At 36.2% G+C, this 15,622-nt stretch overlaps 3 protein-coding genes across 3 annotated transcripts; 1 reads left to right on the forward strand and 2 right to left on the reverse strand.

Moving 5' to 3' along the window:
• Positions 1-935: 935 nt before the first annotated feature.
• Positions 936-3,754, reverse strand: LOC143636520 (uncharacterized protein At2g33490-like). Its single transcript, XM_077104095.1, has 9 exons — positions 3,639-3,754; positions 3,026-3,098; positions 2,814-2,950; positions 2,666-2,734; positions 2,538-2,566; positions 2,239-2,446; positions 1,899-2,150; positions 1,778-1,825; positions 936-1,693 (listed from the first exon to the last, which is right to left on the reverse strand). The coding sequence occupies exons 1-9, from the start codon at positions 3,747-3,749 to the stop codon at positions 1,070-1,072; spliced, it is 1,551 nt and encodes a 516-aa protein (XP_076960210.1). The 5' UTR covers positions 3,750-3,754; the 3' UTR covers positions 936-1,069.
• Positions 3,755-5,856: 2,102 nt separating this feature from the next.
• LOC143636521 (uncharacterized) lies at positions 5,857-11,379 on the forward strand. The gene is made up of 2 exons (XM_077104096.1): positions 5,857-5,998; positions 10,987-11,379. The coding sequence occupies exons 1-2, from the start codon at positions 5,858-5,860 to the stop codon at positions 11,071-11,073; spliced, it is 228 nt and encodes a 75-aa protein (XP_076960211.1). The 5' UTR covers position 5,857; the 3' UTR covers positions 11,074-11,379.
• Positions 11,380-13,757: 2,378 nt separating this feature from the next.
• Positions 13,758-14,747, reverse strand: LOC143636522 (NAC domain-containing protein 83-like). Its single transcript, XM_077104097.1, has 2 exons — positions 14,300-14,747; positions 13,758-14,206 (listed from the first exon to the last, which is right to left on the reverse strand). The coding sequence occupies exons 1-2, from the start codon at positions 14,717-14,719 to the stop codon at positions 13,937-13,939; spliced, it is 690 nt and encodes a 229-aa protein (XP_076960212.1). The 5' UTR covers positions 14,720-14,747; the 3' UTR covers positions 13,758-13,936.
• Between the last annotated feature and the right edge of the window lie 875 nt (positions 14,748-15,622).

A 15,622-nucleotide genomic window follows, 5' to 3' on the forward strand; every position in this document is an offset into this window, starting at 1 on the left:
AGGTAAGTCCCGAGAAGTACTTCACTTAGCCTTTCTCTAGTAGTGAGGAAGTGAGTTGGAAGTCCTTATTGTTAAGCGTGTAAGGCAGGAATTTATAGTTATTATCCCCTTTGAAAGCAATGCAAGATAAAGCTAGGAATTAGGTCAAAAGGAGAATTGAAAGGAGGGTCTTCCTATCCCGCTTATGACGGCATATGCCGTATATATGGCCATCACTTATATTTATCGGGTGGGTGGGCGAAGGTATCTTCTCTCTTCTTTCAAGGGGTCTCCTTTATAAATCGGCGTCTAGACCAACACCTCACCGTCGGATGTCATGTGTCGACAGTTCTGACATTCTACAGTCTGCTCGAAACGCCCTTAGCCAGTACCACCCAAGGTTTTCCCTTGATGGCAAAGACGCAATGTATAGATCTTCGTTTATAAGAAACCGCCCATCGAAAGTTGCAGGGGAGAGGGTGATCTGGTGCAAACCAAGCGTCGTCGGTAAGCTAATGAGACTCGAGGCGATGCCCATTCCCGTAAGGCTAAAGCACAAGGTCATGAACACTTGTCTTCTTAGGAAGCAGAATCTCAGGAGAAGTTCAGAGAGACAATTAGTAATCGAAAGAAGCAACCGTTCACGAGCCACCACTAGCGGCTACAAGCCAATAGCAGTTGAAATAGTACCAGCAAGTGATGGTGTCGGTTGGCCTATGCACCGCTTTCTGTAGGTTTTGGACCATTAAAGTAGTTTATAGATTTGTTGTATAACCTTTAGTTTGCAAATGTTGATCATCTTATGCCATTATTATTATTATTATTTTTGAAAACATTATTATTATTATTATTATTATTATTATTATTATTATTATTATTATTATCTGATAATCTACAAATTAAAATGATCTTTAACAATACTCCAATTATTCAAATCAAAACTTAATGTAACAAAACATTTGCCTCCCATAACTGATTTCAAAATATGAAGGCCCATGAACAACAAATACTAAATAAAACAGATGAAGTAATCAAGACATATCATAATATACTAAACTAGTACATGTGTGTACCTAACTGAAATGCCCCTTTAGGATCTATTCGCCTGTCTTAGATTCGGTGATGGGGGCGCTGGAAGTGTAGACGCCGACGACTTATTAGAATCTTTGAATGTGACCAAAGGAGCAGAGAATCCGCCTTTTGAAGGAGGTGATACATTTGCGGGTGGTCTAGGGAGTTCATGTAGTTCACTAATTTTCGGAGACGATATAAAATTACTAGTTAATTTTCCACTATGTAACAGAGAACTGCTTGAAGGTGGTGTAGCAGCTATAGGACCCGAGAAAGCATATCTTTTCACCTTGCTGTCATCAAAAGGGTGTCTTAAAGGAGACGGAAGTTGAGTTGGTTTACTACGGTTGTTTGGTGACAACGAGAACTTTGGTTTTTCTTCATATTTCTTGAACTCCAAAGGTGATGAATGCCACATGTTGTTATTATTTTTACTTGTTGATGCCGGTTTTTGAGTATTAGTAAATCTTGGATTTTTGTCAAGTGGTGTTGGGAGAACATATGTGTTTAATCTTCGGGTTGATGATTGTCTAAACTTTTCGCTCGGGTCCATGCTGCTTCTAGCAGAGAGTGGGGCTGATTTGCTGCATGCGTTCACTGCGATATTATATGTCGATGAGTTCCAAAGTGGTTTCCTCTGTTTCTGATAAATCATTAATAAACGTTCAGTACGCAAACGCGCACGCAATGAATATGCTATCAAGTTAACAAGTCTCAAATATTTTACCTTCACTGAATTCACTTGTGGGAATGTAAGGTCTACTTCACTCTCCAACTGTAAAAAACAAAAAAATTATACTTTTAGAAAAAATCGAAAAACGCATAAAACGTTAACAATAAAGAATTACCTCCATTGAGTGTTCTGAGCTTGATACATGACTCTTCGGATCATTCCTATGGTAATCAAAACTCAACTCACCGCAGCATTCCTGTTCATCATCGGTTTCGTCATCTTCATCATCAGTAAGAAAAACCGAGTCCCTGTCATCATCATCTTCAAGTCCACTGAACTGATAATCAATATGATGCTGTTTCGTTACAAACTGAATGTGCGGCTCGATCGTTTCAAGAGATTTAAGCGCTTTCCTGAAAAAACACATCTGTATTCCCGACACGTAAACAAGACTAGTTCTACATTCTAATGAGATATAATAAGTGATTAACAATTCAAAAATAAAAAGGCCCGACCTGCGCAGCATGGTGACGAGCAGCCTGCGTTAAAAGACTTCGAGACTGGCCCCCTTTTAATGACTTCATTCTGAAAACAAATAATGTAGCATCTTCCTCAAATTCTTCTTTAGCCGCCCGCAGCTGATCCGACGAAACATATTCACCTTTCTTGCATCCTAACTTTCTCCTCTCTTTGTGTTTATGTTTCATTTCATCATACCACATCCTACAATCATGATACACGCAAACTTACTATACTACTATATTATACTATCCAGTTCCTAATATAAATTCACTAAAACAAAGCTAATGCGCACCTCTTCTCGTCACACTGCCTTTTCATATCCTGCAAACAAAACATTTTAAAAAAAATTAGCCCCAACCTAACTTATGAAATAAGTGAAAATTATGATAGTACAAAAAATATATATATATATATACAAACCTCAACTACAAGCAATTCATTAAGAAGGGACTCTGAAGGGACTGTAATCGTCCGTGAAATATGTGAACGCTGGAAAACGAGTTTAAACGTGTCATAAAACAGTAATGCATACGAAAACGGGCTACTAAAATATAACTAACTAACTCACATAATTATCAACCAGCTTCTGTATTTCAAACTGCATCTTTCCTAACATTAACAACACTCTACCACTGTCTTCGTCTTCGTTTAGCGAGGTTTTCTCGAGAAGACAGTCTCCCATTTCCCGTAACGATTCGGAGAATTCTGAAACATATGCAAATATTAGCATCAGGACACTGGTCAAGATTTTTTTATAGAGTGTTGGTTTCAGTCACATACCATACGCGCTGTTGGCAGTCGCAGCCGCGGTTGAAAGTAAACTGTCATAGCAATCTTTCATGTCTTGCATATCCTGTGAATGTTTGAAACCCCATCACAACTATTATTAACAAACAATTCAAATTCAAAAAACAGAATTTTTTTTCTTTTATGATAGTTAAATGGCAAAACCGAGACTGCTGAAAAAGATATATGAGTTACTGTGTACGAAACGCTGAACTCTTTTCACACCCAAATATATCAAAAGCAAAAACAATTCAAAATCTAAAACTGCGTCCCTGAATTTTTTTTAACCGAATTTTAACTTATCAAAGGGATTTTTTTTAGTCAATAATAATTCTTTTATATATGCAATATATATATTTTTTTTAATCAACAAATAAAAGAGGCGCCACAACCCCTTTTGAATGGCTTTAAAAACCGATATTACTAACAACAAAGCTATAGTTATTAGTCACTGTTCACAACGCGCGGGTCTCTTTTCAAGAAGATAACAAGAAAATATATATATATATATATATAAAGATAAAGAAAAGAAAGAAAAAGCATATTCTAGTTCTATTAAATTCTGCGAACCAAACGCGCCCCGAGAAAAACATTAAAATAGACAAACCTGGGAAGCTTGAGAGAGTTCATCCAGTTTAGCAAGTGAAGGTTGAGCATGATAATGATGATGTTTATTATTAAGCCCAAGCCCGCGAAGTTTTTTGAAGGGTGACTTCATGATATTTGGTTGCAGGAGGATTTGTGAATGAATGAATGAATAAATATTGAGCAATTGAAAGTAAAGAAAAAGAAGAAGATGATAATTATATCATATGATTATTATGAATTCAATGGTCAAAGTCAAAAGCAGAGATGGTCAAAGTTTGTTCAACTGTCATTCGTCATCTTTATTTTCTTTTTCATTTTCATCACACGATAAGATATTATTTTTTTTCTTCTTTTATTTATAGCAATTAATTAATTCTTTTTTTTTTTTTGTAATAATAACGAAAGGAAAAAGAGACTATAACAAAAAGTACCTTTTGCATAATTAACATATGAATGTGCATTTTAATTAATTAATTGAAATACAAACACAAACTTATTAGACCGACTAGTCACTGACACTGACCATTATATTTTAGTTAAATCAAATAAAACACTGTTTTTGTTTGTTTGTTTTTAAACAAATGAGAACAAAAGTTCCGTTCGATTAGATGTCCGCGAACCTTTTTTTTTGTCTAATAAAAGCTTAGCGAGTAAATTTGAACAATGCCTTGTTTTGTTTGGTTCGGTTCATTTACAGCCCTTCAAATAATATATTAACAGCTGATAACTTGTTATTGTTTCTTTTCTTTTCTTTTTTTTGAAGATACAACTATTATACGTTGTCACATATAGTAGTAATAATAATAATAATAATTTTTTGAGATGCTATATTATTGTTAAATGTGGAGCACAAATAAGCAAGGATTTTGAAATTGATTTGAGAGTCAAGAGTCAAAGTTGCAAAAATTAATGTGTTGGAAATTAATAATTAGAGGGTGAAGGATGGCATTGACGGGATCTTTGGTTTCATACGATGTGACAATCACAATATTATTATTGTTATTTTATCACCCGCGTTTCCTGACTTAAATTTAAATTAATAATAATAATTTCACTTTTAATTGAAGATTGCATCTTTCAATAACTTCAATGTTTTTTCAAACGACAAGGATATTATAATATATCATCCGTTTTAGATATATATTCTAGTACTAGTATGGTAGTAAAGATTGAAAGGTTAGACGTTGAAATGGAAGATTATATTCTAGTATCACTTTGAAGGTAGAATAAATAGCATGATATTTTATTTGAAAATCAATATATAATAAGAGGTCATTAATTGGGGTGGAAAACGTGTAACACAAACTTTCTACAATCATGTCAATATAATATCGTTCTTTTTTTCTTCATACATATGAATCAAATTAATTACTAGCTGCCAGCTTGAAACTTTGAATAAAAGATATTGTATTATATAATGATACTGTACAAACCGGCCAAAGAAAGCTTGCTTGGTCTATAGACTTATTTACAACTCATTAAATATTTTGTTTTCGGTCCTTCCAACTAATAATACTATGTAGGGGTGTAAATGGAGCTGAGCCGACGACTTGTATTGACTTATCAGAGCTTGAGCTTGGCTCGTGAGTTATTTTTTCAAACTCGAGTTCGGTACGTTTATTATTTATTAATTTATACATATGTTTTTTTTATTCTTGTTTATTTTGAGAAAAACACAAAACAGTCCATGCTTAGCTCGATCTTGTGTGGTACATTAAACAAGCCAAATATCAGCTCGAGCTCAGCTACGTAGTGTGAAACTAATATATAGAAGGCCAAAGTAGGCAAAATTTAAATATACACAAAGGCTGGTTAGGCTCGACTAGCGTAAACGAGCTTCTCGTACAAGACTCGCGCTCTGGATCGATAACTTAGCGATGAGGCTCGGGCTCGAAAAATCTTGGGTCATTTTGAGCTTTTTATCAATCCGAGCAAACGGGCTCAAGTAGCTCGTGGCTCGTTTGCACCTCCATTACTATGAAGCATGAAATGAAAATCCTAAAGCATCTACAGAATTGCACAATTCGAACCTTTTAAAACCAGGTTTGGGTAGGGAACCGGTTTCGGGCAGGTTTAGTTGTCTCGGTTTCATGCCTAAGCCTAAATGTGAAAAGGCCAACACTGAGGTAATAGAAAACTATTAGCCCAGCCCAGCCCAGCCCAGCCCAGCCCATTAGGTTGATGGCGATAATAATATCATTCATGTGTTGTTGTTACTGTAAAAGTTACAGAAAGAGCATGAGAATGGGTGCGTTTTGGGGGAGTCGAGTGATGGAAATCGTGAAGAAGCATGACTCAGGCGGTCTCGTCTGGAAGAGGATCAAGCTCACCACCACCCGCAAAGCCAACGCTAAGAAGCGTATTCACCGAGTCTGGCAGGTATTATTATTATTATTATTCATTATTCATTTCATTAGTTTGTTAGGGTTTATTAAATCCATCAGATTCGAATGCATTTGTTAATTGGAACTTACTATCATTCTGCCACTAGCAAGTTCATTCGATTAACTAACTAAGCAGTTAATAAGGAAATATATCGGTAATTTTAATATCACGCAGAATTTATATATATATATATATATATAGCAATTTAGCACTAACAATTCAGTATACATACTCTCCTGCTATTAACAAAAAATTATCCTTTTGACAGGTAGGAACTGATTAAGACTCAAAACATTAACATTAAACACTCAAAGTTGTAAATTTAGACTTAATTAATACACTGATATTGGGAATATTGGTGATATTATCATCGATATTTTGACCGATATTTCACAAAGGACCACCGAGATTGACTGCATAGTTAACTAAATGAACGAGGCCATGCTCGATAAGGTGCTCGTTTACGTTCGTTTAATGCACAACTCAAACATCTTGTGAGGTTAGATATTATGGCAGACTTGGGTTTGTAGTATTAATTCAAGCTTGAATTTTTTTAGTTATTTTAAGATAACTGAAAAGTATTTGGTCACAGGCCTTGTCAGTCTGCTGTACATTATGCATCTTTGTAGCTGTTTAGTTTTGTGTAAAGGGTTTAGCTTGAAATACAATAGTAAATGAATAAAAAAGATTGCATCTTTTGGAGGGGAATGCGCTAGAGTTCTAGCAACATGCTTCGGGAAACCAAAAACCACAATACAAACAACACTCCATCTATACATTAATTACACCTGCCTATCCACATATGCCAAGCCGTGGTGAATCAAAAACTCCACCACGGGAAGTAACAATGGGTGTCTTGCGAATGTCTTATAACAGAAGGTAAGGAAGACAACGCACTGAAAACATAAACCAGGTAATACAGCGTGACAGGGGCGTTGTTGAGTGTATACCGAATGAGGTTTTTGCCCGGAAAATATTAAAAAATAATAAAGGTTACAACTTTAGAGGGGCATACTTTGGGGAGCAAATATAGGGCGCCATACAACTCCTCCTAGTTTCACTAAAACTGGTAATTCTCATATACAGTATAATTACACAAAATTAATAAAACACTAAACAAACAAACAAGCAAAATTAATAGAAAAATTGGCACCCAAACCAAAAAACTAACCTGATCTAAGTTAATAATATCAGTTGTGACATGCAATGTTAACCAAAAAACCAAGGCCATTATATTAATGACAAACAAAATAGCAAAACACACAAAAATTGTGTCTTCACAAAGCTCTGTGGCTACCTCACAACAGGCCTTCACCAGATTTGGAAGGTGGACTGTGTGGGCTTGTCTGGTGGCATAAATTGTCATCATTAACTCCATGCAAATGGTCTTGGAATTGGGCCAGAACTGCAATAAACTGTTAAGTGTTAACAGAAACAGTGGATTCACGGGAACAGAATCAACAGAAATTTGTCCTGATCATACAAATGCCTACTCAAGTTCGTCTTTGGAAACCATCTGGTAGCAGCAGGCTCACACATAGGGAGGCCATCTTATGACCTATAACAGCAGCTGCAATAGTGCAGCATCCTCCAAAAAGTGACAGCAGAGTAAAAAACACACAATCAACACTCGTATGCCAGAAAGTAAAGCAACATCAGAAACTGGGGAAGCATCCATCATGCAAAAAACCAAGCATCAATAACCTGGACCAGGAGAAAAAATCTATCTGTGGAGCATACGGTTTCTGTGGTAGAGGAGATTGGAGAAACATATGTAATAACATGAAAAGACAAATGCTGGCAAATGAGAAAGTAGAAACACCCTAAGGCTCCTTGTTGTGGAGGCGCCATTGAGGGCGCCAACACACATCGCCAAATATCAAGGCCATCCTGGGATTTTCTTGTTTTATTTTTTTCTTTAATATCTAGTTAAACGACAACGCGCTTGTTAAATGGTGGGTTAGTTAAAGCCCACTACGTACATGGCAGTGACGTGGGGCTTTAACTAGCCTTTGCTAATTAAACCACAACACACGGCCTTAGTACCTAGAAGCCCAACTGTAAGGCCCCGAACCCGGTAGCCTTACTTTAGCGTCGGATTTACTCATAAACACAGTTCTTACAAATCAGAGTTCATTAAAACTTTCGCGGAATATAAAAACTTTCATGAAACGTTACAACAATCCAAAACTTGCCTTAATTAAACATTCTTGTCTTTCAAAATAAACGTCAATTACATTAAAACATCTTGAGTCTTCAGATGCCAGTCTCCTATTCGCCCACCATGTGCCCGCTCAAGCTAGCTGTCTCATTCTACTCACCTGCGTGCATACTAAAAGTCAGCTACGCTGAGTGAGTTCTAGTTAATCATACACTATACAATACACATAAACTTATATTCTTTCATTCATACTTTCATACTTTCTTTTGTATTAACTTACTTTCATATCTTACGTTATAAAGAGCATTACGCCCTACATTCCTCGAGTATTATTAGGGCTCGGTACCCTCCTTCCTCGAGTATTATTAGGGCTCGGTACCCTCTTTCCTCGAGTATTATTAGGGCTCGGTACCCTCTTTCCTCTAATATTAGTAGGGTTCGGTTCCCTAGTTCTCGAATATTAGTAGGGTTCGATTCCCTCTTCGTTACCATACAACCATACATCATACCTCGAGTATTATTAGGGCTCGGTACCCTCCTTCCTCGAGTATTATTAGGGCTCGGTACCCTCTTTCCTCGAATATTAGTAGGGTTCGGTTCCCTAGTTCTCGAATATTAGTAGGGTTCGATTCCCTCTTCGTTACCATACAACCATACATCATACCTCGAGTATTATTAGGGCTCGGTACCCTCCTTCCTCGAGTATTATTAGGGCTCGGTACCCTCTTTCCTCGAATATTAGTAGGGTTCGGTTCCCTAGTTCTCGAATATTAGTAGGGTTCGATTCCCTCTTCGTTACCATACAACCATCATTTCCTTCTTTTATTAACTTTATCACGTTCATACACATAAGCATACATATCATACTTACCTTATACATAGCGTTACAACCTGACAGTACATGCAATATCCGAAGATCGTTCTTGTACCATCAAGCAATCATTCATACATATCACATCATTCACATAAGGCATACACTTATCTCTTAGGATAAGCGTATTAACAAACATATCGAGTATGCACACAGCCCCGAAAACATAACACATAAATGGGGCTAGAACTCACCTGAACTCTGCTTCTTCCTCCGATAGTTGTAAATCCCTTCTTTAACTGAGCTCGGCTGACTGTATAAGTTACACGTATTAATACTCGCCTGATTTAATCTGGTGGCCTAGTATTAGCTTACTTTTACTTATCGTTTTTAATTTATTTTCTAATCGAACTTGACTTTAGGCGAAGTTAAACCTTAGGCGAAGTTAGCTTTAGGCGAAGTTAAACCTTAGGCGAACTTAGCTTTGCAGGCGAAGTTGTCATCAGGCGAACTTAGCTTTGCAGCGAAGTTCATCAGGCGAACTTAGCTTTGCAGGCGAAGTTGTCATCAGGCGAACTTAGCTTTGCAGCGAAGTTGTCATCAGGCGAACTTAGCTTTGCAGGCGAAGTTCATCAGGCGAACTTAGCTTGCAGGCGAAGTTGTCCAGCTGCAGGTACTGTTCGTCCTTAAATCCCTTAATCATCTTCGTTTCTTAACCAAATAACTCGATTTAGGTATCCACGGAATCGTCTGACCAGCGCCTACAAACCCCAACCATCAAATCGACCTAACATCGATGTTTAAAGGGTGCAATTTAGGCATATAGGTTACGGGTTCTTTTATCAATCGATTAACCCATCAAATCATATCCATTTTCAGTAAGTTTAGCTTTGTTGGATTCGTTTTTACCATACAAACACAGATCTATCATTTCTATACTAATCCAAACCTAAACGAACAAGTTCTCGATATAAACGTACCGTAAATGAGTCGAACTACGAACACGAGCTGGTCTTGTTGCTTTGGTTCGTCACGACGATCTAGCACCAACGAGCTCGGGTCCTCGCCTTTGGATCTTGGTTCGGGTTGTGTGTGTTTTGGAGTGTGTAGAGATTAGGATGGATAAATGGATGGAATGGAAAGGATTGGGGTTTAAGGGGGTATTTATACTCCCTTAAGCCCATGGACCGAAGGCCCATATTTCCTTTTGGTCCATATCTAATCCCATCTAATTATCCTACTAAGTCTTCATATTTTGCTATTATTATTATCGTTCAACTAACTCGTTTATTTCACCCGACAAAATAATATAATAAATATTACTTTAGAAATTTCGGGATGTTACACCAACCTACCTACTCACACCACTTAACTACTTTTTCAATGTCACTTCACTCACTTTAGGGCTTTCTCTAGCCTCCTCACCTCTCATTTTTCTTTTCTTTCTATTTTATAGGATAATGTTCTTTTCTTTCTATTTTATATACTGAAAGCCTATTAACCAGTACTACCATGTATCAAGTAGCTAAATGCCCTAGTTATGATACAAAATCTGAATTCTGGGAACAGATCTCTGAAAAACTAATATCCTGACAAAAAGTTTGTTTTTGATTGATCAATATGTGGATTACATCAACTTAACATAGGGTTTTGTTATACTCAATTTTGTATCTTCTTTAAAACCATGTGTGCAGTCACAAGTAAATGCATACTTGTGAAAGTTTGCGAGATGCGCCACTGCATGCTGTTTGTTCTTTATGGAGATAATTGCATTAGTTTTTTTGAACAACTTCTAGAAACCAGTGACGGTGAACTTTAGAACAGCAATAAATTATATTCTGATGTCGGCATAGGAATAGCATGTTATAAAGTTAGGCCAGTGGTTGCATGATTTAAGTGCTGTCACCACATTATGATTTATTCGTTGAGTAAACTGTTTTTATCTATTTTGGTAATTATTCTTTGAGATCTTAAGTGTTTAAAATTATTAAAAGTTGTTATCTTTTGCAGAACGAGGCTGTGTTGAGGGCATGCTCAGAGGCACCACCTTCAAAGACAAACACTGCAGCGTCCGGGGTGCAAGAAGGCGCAAAATAGTAAGAAAACTGAAGCGCTTTATTTTATATTTTTATCTGTTAAACCTCTGTATGGACTTTGGCATGCATAACATAAAGTTTCAAAAGTTTTGGTAAAAGTCAGTCAGTATGATTGGAAAAAGCTTGGTTATGGATATTATGTGTTTCCGTTACACAGCTTTGAAAGTGTTTGGTTTGGCGTATAATAGGATCCAGTTGGTTGAATAGTCAATAGTAGATCGAGGTCGTAGTCGTTTAAAAGGATGTTTGAATCATGTCCATACATTTTGAATCTTGAAATTAGATTATGAGGACCCATCTTAGATTTTGGAGGAAAGAGAATAATCACAAATCCCATTTTTCTCCTTAGATTGTTTTTCCTACCAAACCTAAGTGGGAAGATTAATAATTGTAAGTTTTTTTTTTTTTCTGTTTTTGGTAGATGATGTAAGAAGCATGCTGCATGAGGTGGGCATGTAATTGTTTTGAGTAGATGTTTCTTGATTGAATAATAATGATATTATTATTAAGAAAGATGTGGGTGCAACAAATAGTTAATGTTAAGAAAGTTGAAAACATAAGCATGTTGTTGGTTCGTAAGCAACCTTGCATTTGCAAAAAAGAAAATAAAAGCTATTAATTAATTTTATTTAAGGTGGTTGGTTTTGGAATTGGTCCCTTCATCTACCTCATATTGACTTTCAATGAATAATTATGGTATAAGTTGAATAGGTAAAAGTTGACGTTTATTAGCAAGCACTTAATAACTTTATATAAAGCCAAAAATAAATATTAGAGAAACTACAGTTTCCATGATTTATTTTCTAGTGAGTTTGACTCAAAAACAAAATCATACAAACATACGGTACTAAAACTACAGAGTTACAAAGCTTAATAAATAAAGGTAGTTAAAAGAGAGAAAATTAAAACAGTAACACATATATAACAACATATAAACATAAATACAAGGAAACCATTTACAAATTCATATAAAGTGTAAGAGAATCGAAATCTAGTAAAGTTAGGACACAAAAGTATCATCTCATAAAGAAAAATCATAACCGATCTTTACATACCTATGCCATCTTAATCTTCTGTTATCTTATCTGAAATACTTATCTGAAATACTAGCCACTTTTAACATTTCCCTAAAAATCTCATGTCGTATCCGGTCTAATCTTTTGTTGCCCAGACATTCACCTAAGCATCTTCATTTATGCTACCTCAATCATGAGCGCATGTTGTTCTTGATGACCCAATAATCTATCACATATATAATTGCAGGTCTAAGTCCAACCTCTTAAATTTTTTTATTTTATTCAGTTGGAAACCTCATGTCACACAATACCTTAGTGGCTGCTCTCGACCTACACCAACCAACCTGGTTCACTATCCATCTCCCCATCCATGTGCATAAATAGTCCTAAATACTTGAACTTATTTTCCCGCGGAACCACCTTGTCATCAATCGTTATTAGAATGTCCCCGACACCGCTTGTACCACGGAAATCACAATATAGGTACTTAATTTTCAAGCAACCATTCTTTAGTCCTTTAGCCTATAAAGCTGCTTGCCATTCTTCTAGCCTCACAATAAGACCATGTTTAATCACAACTAACACAATATCATTTGCTAAAAGACACGCGCTGCAGAAATGGCTTATGAATCAACTGTGAAAACTCAACCAAGACGACCACAAAAAGAAACAAACTCAACACATACCCCGGGTGAAATCCTACCTCCACGGGAAAGACATCGGTCTCCCCTACAGGGACCTGGACACTACTTTCAGTCTTCCAAACATATCCTTAATCATGATTATATACCTCCCTCTAAACTATTTCAAATCAGTCTACGTGACACTGTCGTAAACAATGATTTTTTGTTATTTTCTTAGTTCAAGAATGAAAAATGAAACATGTTGTAAAAGTTAATTTACTTTGGCTTAGCAAAAACAACTTCAGGACACATATATTATTGTCTCTTAAATTCAAAATAAATATTATCCATAATAATAATATCATATGTTAGAGGGCAAAGAGAGCGTGACGTGAACAACTTCAACTCCAACCTCAATAATTCATTCATCATATATTTATATCTCTTAACCAAATTCACAAGAAACTTTTGGTCGGCATTTTATACTCAAGTTTCGTTGTTTGTATGTGTTTGGTTTATAATTGCCGGCCCACCTTTTTATCACATCACAGGCCCAACTCAAAGATACGCTACGATTCTTAATTGACATCCTCTTCATCACGTAACTCCCTATTTTAGTATTTTTTTTTATTCTTAACTTGTCGTTAACAAAACATCCACTTGCTTAGGACTCACTTAATATAAAATAATAATAATAATAATAATAATAATAATTGCTATCACCACCTTGGTGGTATCAGGTATAGTCTTCATGTACGCGCTCTGAAACACGAACAGTGTCCCTGTAAGGGGAATTCAGACTCAGGTACTAGGAGTAACAGGTGTATTGACACCACTTCTACTGTAACAGACGTCTTTCGGATAAAACCAGTATATAGAAATCGCGTTATTTGGAAGTGAGAGATAAGCTAATGGGCCAAGTCAACCCTCTTTGCATGTATGAAATGTAAGTAAACTAAAACACCAAGATTTGTTTTTTAATGTAATTAAGGTCAAGCCAACACAACTAATGAATAATGCAAAGACACTTCCCCAGAATACACCTAAAAATAATAATAATATTATTATTATAATATATATGAGAAGACAGTTAACAAACTTTGGTTTCCTTAAACTTCACTTTTAACACCTAAATTTCAACCAAAAAAAGAAAGCCTCATACACTAGTACTAGAAAACTAATTAAAAAGTAGTTGATTTACAGCCACTCCTGGCTTTAATTTCTCCTAAGAGTCCAAGCAATTAGTGCTGCTCTCTTCATGACCATAACCATCAGCCTCCGTGACCCCACTTGAACCAGACGACGATGACGCGGGTACCAAATTTAAGTCGCTCGTCTTTACTTTCGGTGTAGCCAAAAATTCGTAGAAAATCGGCTTCGATTTGATACTGTTTTTCTCGTTTTCGACCACGATTGTCTCTTTCTCGTCCTCCTTGTTACCATTACTTCCTCTTTTCTTTAAAAAGATTCTACACAACACCCACTTTTCCAATCCCTAGATAACAATAATAAATTTAGTCAGCTTTATATGTTACTACCAGCCTGCCACTGGGCCATCAACCTAAGAACATTTAATTAAAAAACGTACCTGAGTTGGGGTTTTGGATTGGGGGGTAACAAGACGATACTCATGCATAATCCAATTAGTTCTGGCGCCACTAGGCGGCTTTCCTTTATAGAAAACTAAAGTTTTCTTCATCCCAACTACCTGCCTGGTCCCCGAGGCCACGATTTGCTTATCCAGTCCGGTTGCTTTCCAGTAACCGGATTGGGTGGCCCGATTGGATCGGTTCCCATTCGGGTACTTGATCTCTCGGGTGCTAAAAAAGAACCTCTCCTCCTGATGGGAATGGCCAGGTAAATCCCAGGGATCAGACTTGCAAACATCGGCCTCGGGGATTATGGAAGCAGGCAGAGGACACGAGTGGAGCTTGCGCTTCAAGTACTGAACCACAAGCTCCTCGTCTGTCGGGTGGAAGCGGAACCCGGGAGGCAGTCTCAAATTCATTTCGACGGTTTGGTATCCAAACCACGTTTTTTTAGATGGTTAGGGTGATCATTTGAATTTGATGTGTTGAATGGAAATGTGTACGTAAGAATAAAATTAAAGGGGGGGTGAGGGTTATTTATAGTAATTGGGCCGACAAGTGTGAGTGTGTGGCGTAAACAAGACTCAATCCTCTTATCACGAAACATATATATGACATAGACATAGAGGATGATATTATTTAGGTTCGGTTGTACGAAACCCATAACAAACAAAGTTAATTGTCAAATATATACGCAAAACATATAACTTGATTATAAACAGCTATATTTAAATCATTATTACCTTGTGAGAAATTATTTAAACTCGTCTTTTTCTAAAGGGTTATTTGGATGTAAAATATTTTTAATTTTCACTTGTTGGTCGGGAAATTTTCTATGAAAATGCCGCCTATGCATGTCACGTTATTAAAAAAATGTCATCTTATCAAGAAAATAAGTTGAAAATGATAGTAAACATTTCGTTGATTAAGAGCGTTCCCAACCAATAAATGAAAGTTGAAAACCCCTTTCCAAAACAATATACAAAGAGGGACTCTTATAAGTAATATTCCTTTTTATTAATGAGTTTTTACTTTTTAGAAAGTGAACTTTTATATGTTTTCGGTTTTTATTTTTGCTACCTTATGTTCTTAATTTCAAAAGAAATGAAGTCATTAGTTTGTATCATTTTTTTAATAAAAATGAAATGATTTATATTTAGTTTTTTTTAATCAGCGTTATACTTTTAACTGATTTTTTTACGGGAGCTAATAATATCTATACTTGTTTTCATTGTTTGATGAGGTTTCACAACTCAAGCGAGTTGATAAATGTTGAACAAGCTCTGACAAGTCCAACCCAAGCTCGAGCTTGAAAAAACTAC

This window comes from Bidens hawaiensis, unplaced genomic scaffold (genome assembly GCF_021521415.1).
Source record: "Bidens hawaiensis isolate Kalapana, Puna unplaced genomic scaffold, B.hawaiensis_p1.1 tig00007984_1, whole genome shotgun sequence".
In the NCBI taxonomy this organism is placed as follows: domain Eukaryota; kingdom Viridiplantae; phylum Streptophyta; class Magnoliopsida; order Asterales; family Asteraceae; genus Bidens; species Bidens hawaiensis.